This window comes from Photinus pyralis, unplaced genomic scaffold, assembly GCF_008802855.1.
Source record: "Photinus pyralis isolate 1611_PpyrPB1 unplaced genomic scaffold, Ppyr1.3 Ppyr1.4_LG3a, whole genome shotgun sequence".
Taxonomy (NCBI): Eukaryota; Metazoa; Arthropoda; class Insecta; order Coleoptera; family Lampyridae; genus Photinus; species Photinus pyralis.
This window is the reverse complement of record NW_022170509.1, coordinates 6772274-6781716: the sequence shown is the minus strand read 5'-3', so window position 1 is coordinate 6781716 and position 9443 is coordinate 6772274. Positions and strand designations below refer to the sequence as shown.

Sequence of the window (9443 nt, the reverse complement as noted above, 5' to 3'; positions counted from 1 at the left end):
GAAACATCGGACTATCCGTAGGTTTGCGTGTGGATATTGTATATATTTACAACTTTGAATTAAACCGCATGTGAGCGTTAATTCGAAGTTTCTGCAAAGAACTGATAGTAAATCGGCATTAATTTATATTTACTGCAAACAGATTCGTGTTAAATACTCTACTAAAGCAACTGTAAATGAAAAGAGCTGAGAATGTGCAATTATTGCAAAATTTAATTACTTTTTATAATCACAAGCAATTAGTAACACAGAATCTCTCAAGATTGCGGCATTGAACAATACTGCCCACTTACCACATACTCCGCTACAATGCAGCAGTGCATCAACAATAGTACTTATTATATGAAGAGCGCCTGATCATGAGCAATCTCCATAGCACAGGTACATTTAAAAAAATGGCAAAGCGAAGATCACAACATATCATGTAAAGTGGTTAGATTTTCACAGAGTTTTAGTTAGAGTTCGAGGGTATTCACTACGCAAATTCGAGCAATGAAAAAGAGAAACACAGTCTTTCCAAAATTGGAGACGCACTTGTTACAGTACCCAATTCGCTAGTCATTCCCTAACACACTCTGATATCTTACTTACGAAAATTATCTTCTTGTTGACACGATAGAGCCTCTCATGACGGAATATTGTTTGTAGTGTTACGTATGAATCCTATGGTCAAAATCCATCGCACTTGTAGAAAAAAGTGTAAATTTACATTACAGATGTAAATTTTGGGTGTGTAGAAAAACTCGCCCCCAAACAAAACTCGCATCCTGAATTCGCTTCCTCCGGAGTATCTTACTTACGCCCTGTCGGAATACTGTTCCTAACGATTAGCAACTTGCTCCAAAAAAAATTAACGCCGAATAAAGCTCCACCTCGATAGAATATAATGAAGAACCTATTTTTTTCAAAATCCCAACTATATGACGTCTTTTCTTTTACGGAATTTCTAATTTCCTCTTATAATTACAAATACGAAAATTAATGTAATTCGAAATTGTTTCTTGTAATTAGTAAAACGCCACTTTGTAAGGTGCAGCGACGAAATTGAACTTTTCCCAAAGAGTGGCATTATAGAAAATTTATTTTTCTCAAAATCTTAAACGGTTTCTACCTTATTTGTGCCCTCTCTCTTGCAGAAATTCTAATTTTTTATAATTTTAAACTACATATACAGCGTCGCTCTTAAAGATGGAATCTAAACTCTGACCGTTGGAGATATAGACATGAAAATTAGAAGGCTTCCATTTTAAATTATTTCACATAATTTGAGGTTAAAGAAATGTTTTTTGACACATGGTTTTTGAGTGCAACTGCCGTCTTGAATTTGTTAAGTAGCAACATATGTCATGTCATTAGAAAGCTTATTTTTTTTCTTTTTCTTACGACTTTAATCTAAATGGTGTTAAATTAGAAAATAATGGAGACTTATTAAATTCATTGCTTTTAGATTAATTCTTGACGTTCTGTTAATTTGAGAAGAAAAATGAGAAAAAAAAGGTTTTTTTCTAATGACGTATGACATGACCTATGTTCCCATTTTAAAATAGTTGATGGCGGGCGGTCGTACTCAAAATTTTTTAATCTCAAAATAATCTCAAATGGAAGCGTTCTAATTTTCATGCTTTGTTCCCATCTTTTATTGCGACCCTGTATATTTCTATTCTATGCACGTTGCAGAGCAGTCTGAAAATGGTCGTAAATGCGCAAACGTGCATCACGTCTCGTTGGGCTGAAGAAACAACCGTGACATTTGTGCAAGAATATCACCAACCATGTCACAGCAATTTCACTTTACAAACAAAAGCAAGCACGGGATGATACAACTATCTATATACAACTATTTTTAACTAAATAATTTGGAAATTTTTGACTTTTTACAAACAAGACAAAGTGAAATAAATTTGCAAGATCACTAATTTTCAGTACAGGAATTTTTTGACACTCGGCTAGCATTCAGAAACGCGATTTACATTTAATAGCCCTGATTCTAGAACTCGCAGAAATGGATTGACGATGGTTTGACATCGCTGTCTTTTTTCGTTTTCGAGTTAGACGAAGAACAGACGGACGGACAAAATCATCACGTGAATTCTATAAAACGGTGAAAATTTTACGCACTTGCTGCTTGTTTCCGCCTTTCCTTGCTTAAATTTGTACTGTATAAACGTTTAACCGGTCTTAACAAAAGTCATACAACACAAAATTTTTGTTGGGGTAAATCTACGGGTAAATTGAGTTAGTTCATTTGAAACGTATCTAAACGTCAAGGTACATCACCTTTGTTGGGAAAGAAATTGAATTTTGTCTCATTTTATCATACACCGTGCTGAAAAGAAAATTGTACGAATTTTAGGATTTCGAAAACAATTGCGGTACTGTGCTAAAAGTCTGTAAGTACACGGTGAGTAGCTCAACTATCCATAGATTAACATCCTGGAAATATGTTATCAAAAGAAGTCAACACGAAACTTTTTACGTGTAAAAGTATTATTCACTGCAATTTTTCTATACTTTTCTAATGATGTTCGCTGTTTCTTATTCGAGAAATGCGTGTCGGAAAAACGATTTAATCCTTTTCCTTAGGGCTTAGAGCGTAGATTAACACCGTTTATGGGTTCAATGCGATTTTGTAACAACGAAACGTACAGTATGTCTTATACGTAGGTACTACTCTGCATTAACATGTTTTATTACGAACACATTTCAGTCCACACCCCGTGTGTCCCATAATCTTTGTTTGTTACTGAAGTGGAATTCCTATTTTTTAATGAGGCTTTTATGTTAATTTGCCCTGTGTAAGCCTCTAAACCAATGTAATAACGATTGTATGCATTTTATCAAACCCTTTGCAACAGTTCTAATTGCTCGACAAATTACCGGGTAAGTGGATTCGCATTCGTCCAAATCTTCCGTGGGACAGTCTAAATGTGTACGATAATAGAAAGTGCTCTCTACAACAATGAAACCATCACAAAAGACGATACCAAAAGAAGTTTTAGAATTCCTTTCAGAGAACGTTACTGATTTCAGCACATCCCAAGAATTTCTAGGGTGACCAACTAAATAATTGAAATTCCATACTTTGCAAACTTACCGCAAACGTTTGCAGGTGAGAGGAATGCTACTATTGGTATTGATTACTCATGTTTCCTCGAGTTGATTCTTAATTAAGACCACAAATTATTGCATTCGGTTTACAAAAATAGCATAAGTTCTTTTTCGAAATGCAGCTTAAGATACCTGCGCTTGCGTGGTTTGTGCCTCCAGGCACCATGTGAGCGAAGATACCTGGTGCGTGTGTGGTAGTGGGTGTTGGTCCAGTAAAATACTCTTCACATTTCCATTCATAAACTGACTACCAGAGAACTTTCATTCAGTTTTCTGCCGTAGTCGCGTGAAGAATGCCGAATTCGAGTTGATACGTACATTTGCGCGGTTTAAGTAATTGTCGAACTTTTATTATGCGTACAAAATTTTCAAAGATTTAAATTTTAATTTTGTGTTTTATCCAATAATACCAAAGACTGCAAAATGCATCACACTGAGTTAGCTTTAGTTGGATTCTTCTTTTTACAAGTTTTACGTAAGTTCTATTTTTTAAGTAGTAATTTAGGTAACCAACATGAAATGACACACCGCATTTTAATGATTATTGTAATTTTTGTGCATGAGTAAGAAGGGTATTAGTAACCGTGACGGCGAAATTTATTTGTAACAGGGGAGTTTTTAATGTACACTTTTATAACGAATGCGGAAGCGCTTAATTGCCGGGAACAGTGTAAAGGTACATTTTAAGGGATCATGGGATGTGACAATTCGTGCATTTACCTGCTACCTTTTTGTTACTTCTTCGGTCATCTAACCACGGATAAATTTCCTTTCATCTGAACCACAATCTTAAATATTTTACATACTTTACTTATCGCATTAGCATACACGGTTTGTGCCAGAATATTTCTTGAATCATTACTCCTGTGATTACCGAGAACAATGCCTCTTCTTGCATAAAATTAACTTTAATGTCTATTTGTGGGATCTGCCCTCAAATTTGTTTACAAATCTGCTCTATTTTATAAAACCCACGTTAATACCACCCAGATTTTAGCGCCGCGCGTCATTCAAATTGAATTATTCGTTCTCACCCCCGATAAATCAAATAAGCACGCTAATCTAGGATTACGATTTTAATTAAAATAATAAAACTTTTAACCCCTAAAGATAAATACATTATTCAAGATAGCCAATTCCACATAATTTACAATCACGAGGGATATTTCCTCAGCGGAATTGAGATTATACATAATGGGAAATTGGGAGACCGTATACGATGAATTTAATTATAGAGCGCATATAGAAAAGCCGAATGCACTTTACAATATTTTGATAGGTTTTGCAAAAGCGCGCGGCCGCATGACCGCGTAAGACTAAAAAAAGCTCTCCCCGTTGTTATATCGACTTATTTGCTTTTATCGAATATAAATTACACTCATTCAATTATATGTTGCTCCCCATAGATTCTTAGTGCTAGTGCTTACTGAACTCAAACTGAAACTCAAACAAGAACAAAAGGAGGCAATTTCTGCATCAGTACCTATAGCTATCATAGGCAAAAGATGCTTAAAATTTAAAAAGGCAGACGTTCACAAGAGATTACAAAAAAGCGGTTAGGGAAAGATATTGCTTCAATTATACTAGTGTAAGCCAAGAAAGTTACATATTTCCTCCCATTTTTCGTATCAAAAGTAAAGCACTTTCGTGGCTTATTTGGATTATAAAATCTCCAATGGAGCAGTCACCCGAGTAATATTTCTAAAGTCCTTATTCATAGAATTTGTTTTCCAGAAATTGTTGAAAGAAATATATCACGTTTACATGTAAAATTGCCTAAATAAATTTATTTTTTTATATGCCATTCGGCAGAAAGTTATTTAGATCAAAAGCTTTTTCGGGAAAGAAGTAAATCAATTAATTCGTGGCTATCCAACATGCTGTATAGAGTGATTTATGGAGAAAGTTTTCACAAGGGGCGCAATTAAAAAATATAGGAAACCTTCTACCTATATATTTTCCTTGTCGGTAATTTGTTTAAATAGTGTCACTAGGCGTCTTCCAACTTCCGATTATATTTGACCGGTTCTTTTATGGTTTTACTGATAATTTTGTTTTTGTCCGTCATAGCGTTAACATTCCATGTCTGTAGATGTACATTTCACCCAAAGTACTCGAAGTAGTGCTCAAAGTACTTGAAGTGAAAATATAAGCAAATGAAAAATAATGATGCTCCGTTTGAATGAATAATTCGAATTAATTATTAAATTAATTATTATTAAAATGGCGCGTTAAGTGTCGCAAGTGTGTGGAGCCTGTTACGCTTCCGAAAATGTGTTGGATTAAGTGAGAGTAATCTAAATTTTCTAAAAACCAGTGGCGAAATCGTGGGATGGTTGCTAGTTGCAAGGTACTAAATGAACCCCCATCGGCATGTGCGTCCACTGAAACGACCGATCCCGTAAGTAATGCCACTGGTATAAACTCTAATATTGCTCATTTAATGCAACTAAGTATTGAAAATGCTTTCAACAAAATTATTCTACCCGAAATTACTGCATTAAAACATAACATGCAGTCCATTATCAATGAAAACACGAACCTTAAACATGAACTTGCTATAATCTCAAGGCGACATTTAATAAACAAACAATATCTACATCGTATGCCTCAACGGTATCTGCTGGAAATGCCAGCTCTAACATAAATAAAAGAGCTATCTCAAAGATTAATACTTCAACAGAGATGACTACTCAATTAATTAGACCTCCATCCGTGGCCAAAGCCTGCAGTGCTGTCCAAGTACACGCCGCTATTAAATATCTGCCTCAAAATGCTTTAACTCCACCACCACCACCACAAAATGCCAAATTTGTGGTAAATACCAGAACCTTCGATGGCGATGGAGACTTCATAGAGGTTACCAAACGAAGGAAGCCAAAGAAGCCGCTTATTGAAGGATCAGCAGTTGGAATAAATTTAAAAGGAGTAAAAACCTTCTCTCACCTCCATGCCTACAATTTAGATCCTACAGTAACGGTTCAACAAGTTATTGAACATTTAAAGGTCACGATTTTGATGAAGTCAAATGTGTCAAACTTAATTCGAAGCGGCCAGATGAGTACAGCTCTTTTCATGTGTCAGTGCCAAGTGAGTTATTTGAAACCCTGAAATCGCCCCACGGGGAGCACGAATGAACCATTTTTTATTCCGACTAGCCACCAATCTTCCTAAAACCTAACTCCTAAGATTGCTATTTTTGTTGAATGTCCAAAGTATTAACAACAAAGAAAATAATCTTGAAGTGCTACTGAAAGACAGTCAACCATTACTACCTGTCTTACTGAAACTTGGGCCCATAGTGATCAAATCGACAACTATTCGTTATCGAACTCAATCAGTGGATCTACTGCAAGGGGCGGTGGCTGTGCGATATGGCATCGTTTCGACACGATTGTATACCCAATTGACGTAACATCGTTCTCCGTTGAAAGAATTTTTGAAGGGTGTTGCATTAAGTGGCATTACAAAAACATACAAATTAATGTTGTAAATATTTATCGGCCTCCGGGCAGTAATTATCACACAATTATTCACCAGCTGAATTTGATGTTCAATATTAACTTCGAGTGCCATGATGAGAAGTATACAGAACTTAGGAACGTATTACAATCCTTCAATTTGAGAATCATTGTGGAGTCGGCCACTAGGGTTACACAAAAATCTCACACAGCCATTGACAACATTTGCACTAATTTACGCTTTTTACGCTGTTATGAACTACTTGATATCCATTTTTCCGATCATAAACTGATAAAAATCTGGGATGCGTCTGGAACTTCTGTGCAGTGGCCTACCACCTTCTTGTGTAAGAGAATATACTGTGACAATGACATGCATCGTTTTCTAGAGCTTCTTACAAGCGGATATTGGGAGAACGTTTTCGAAACGGAGAATGTCAATGATAAATTCAATAACTTCTTTGACACTTTTTTACACTACTATATGGTTTGTTTTCCACTCAGAAAACGTCCGATGACACTCCGAACAAAGCCATGGAAATAATTTCTTCAAACCAAAAGCTAAACAACCTGTACGTACTACAAAAAATGTATCCTGGACCCTGGTCTGAAACACCGATTTGTGGCACTTAAAGCAGCCCATAGGATTTTATTGAGAAACACAAAATTCAAGTACTTCAACTCCAAGAGAATGGTAGCCAGGAAAAATATTAGCAAGACGACTTGGAAAATAATCAATTGACTTACAAATCAGCGTACCGGTATTCACCAAAATATGTCCGTCAATATTGGACAATCAGTGATCGAGTCTCCCACGAAATTGGCAAACTTGTTTAATGAATTTTTCCAGACAACACCCACCAACCGAAGCTATCAGTCGAACTATCCCTAAATCTATTTATAAGCTCAGATTCCTCAGAGACGCAGTTGGCATCTCTGCACTAAAAGCTGTTTACACTGCAGATGTTGAATCCCGATGTCTAATTGGCTAGAGGCATGTGACAAGCGAAACTATCATGAAATAGTATTTTAATGGCACAATCCAATGAGCATAGAGCACAAGTGATTATCATTATTGCGGATTCCATATCTCTAAAAAGCATTAGTTATTATTGTTAAGAATTACGTTCGCTCCCGAGATTTGGGTTAATTTTGACCATTCTGACTCAAGAGATTCACTAAATCATTTGCAAAATATCAATCTTTTTTAGATAATGGAGCTTTCATCGATTCAAGAAATAAAATGATCGCATTAATGTTTTCAAAATGAAAATCAATAATAAAGCATTTGACCGTTTCTTCTAATAATGTCTTTGGCATGTAAACGTTGTGAGCTTTGATAATAAATTAACTGACTAAAACCCACGAAACTCAAAAGCAAAAATCTTGCTCAAAGGAATAAAACATGAACGCATAACCACTGACCATGTAAAGAAGAATTTAAATGAAATTTGAATGGATATATATAGAGAACAAGTTTAAAATTACGCACTGTGGAATTTATGAAATATCTTTCATTCTGTTACACCAAAATTTTTAATTTCTCATTAGTGTCAGAAATGATTTGCTACTTGCTTTTACATATTTCCTTCGCTCTTTCTACCGAATCGAGCCTACTATGCAACTGCATCTTTAAGCGTGTTAGGAACTCATTCAGGTTGAGGTTAAGACAATTAAAACATGACCGTCCCCATTTTAACGATTTACAGAAGGTTATCACTGGAAGTTTTGCTACGAGTTCCGTTTTACTCTCTAAGATCAATCAACGCAAATTTTCATTCACTCTAATTACTTCCCCTATAATCATACTATAAGAATAAAACTTTATTGTGTGCGATCAAATAAAGTTGTTTTTGCTATCATCATAATAACCATAAAATGACATATCGTATTAGATTCATTGATCAATGTAAGTTTTGCACACACCGAAACCAAGATATTCAAAGCACAATTTCTTGAATTCTATAGTGATGACTATTGTAGATCAAACCTACAACTTTATTATAGAACACAGTCACTTACAACTTTTGGTTGCAGTCTACAGTTGTAAATCGCTCCAATCGTGTGGATAAAACTAGAACTGCTGCACGGAAAATTGTGCAATTTGTTAGAGGCGTCTCTATTCGCCTTCGTAAATTGAAAATAAGATCAATCGCATGCATAATCGTAAAGACATAAAGCTCGAGAATCAATTCAAGATGTGCATCAAAATCATGAGGTATTTATGAGCTCTTATTTACAAGAAATTGACATTTTTTAGCGCCATTGTTAGAAGGGTTTATTTGGACGTAGGCCTCTCCCCGCCCCCGCTTACTCTCACTTTTTTCTAATTGTCTCGAATTATGTGCATTGTACGCACAAATTACGAGCTTTTACTGATAAGTAATTGTAGTTGTAGCTTTTGATATCTATACTTAATAATGGATGGAACGACCAGATCCATTCTGAAGACACCCCTCCTTTGGTATGTTACTTATTAAACTTTATAGGTAAATTACGAAATAGAATCAATTGGAGCTTTTGAGTGGTGTAAAGAGCTATAACCGTTGAGGCGGAGAGGGTATTCCATCCTCGAGTTACCAATACGCATTTTAAAATTAAATTTTAGGAATAAATTGTTTTTTCTTATTTCCTCGAATTCACACTAAAATATCAACTGGCGCCAAGGAGCAACTACGATTCAACCCTTCGAACACAGAACCCTTTTAACCAAAGTTAGAGCGACTATAACTCAACTCTACTGAGCTACGCTGAATTAATTTATAAACACTTAGTGGACACAAAATGCATGATATACTTTTGAAAATTATCATCAGAATTCAGTAGGGATTACAGTATAAATAAAAACTCAAAAATCTATGAAAAATAAGTTCT

General features: G+C 35.4%; 1 protein-coding gene across 1 annotated transcript in view; it reads left to right on the top strand.

The window, feature by feature from the left end:
• The first annotated feature begins 3341 nt into the window (after window positions 1-3341).
• Window positions 3342-9443, top strand: part of LOC116165348 — a 30380-nt gene continuing 24278 nt past the window's right edge. Inside the window, exon 1 of the mRNA XM_031479706.1 lies at window positions 3342-3583. Coding sequence (XP_031335566.1) covers window positions 3532-3583 — 52 coding nt within the window. The 5' untranslated portion in view covers window positions 3342-3531. The remainder of the gene's footprint in view (window positions 3584-9443) is intronic.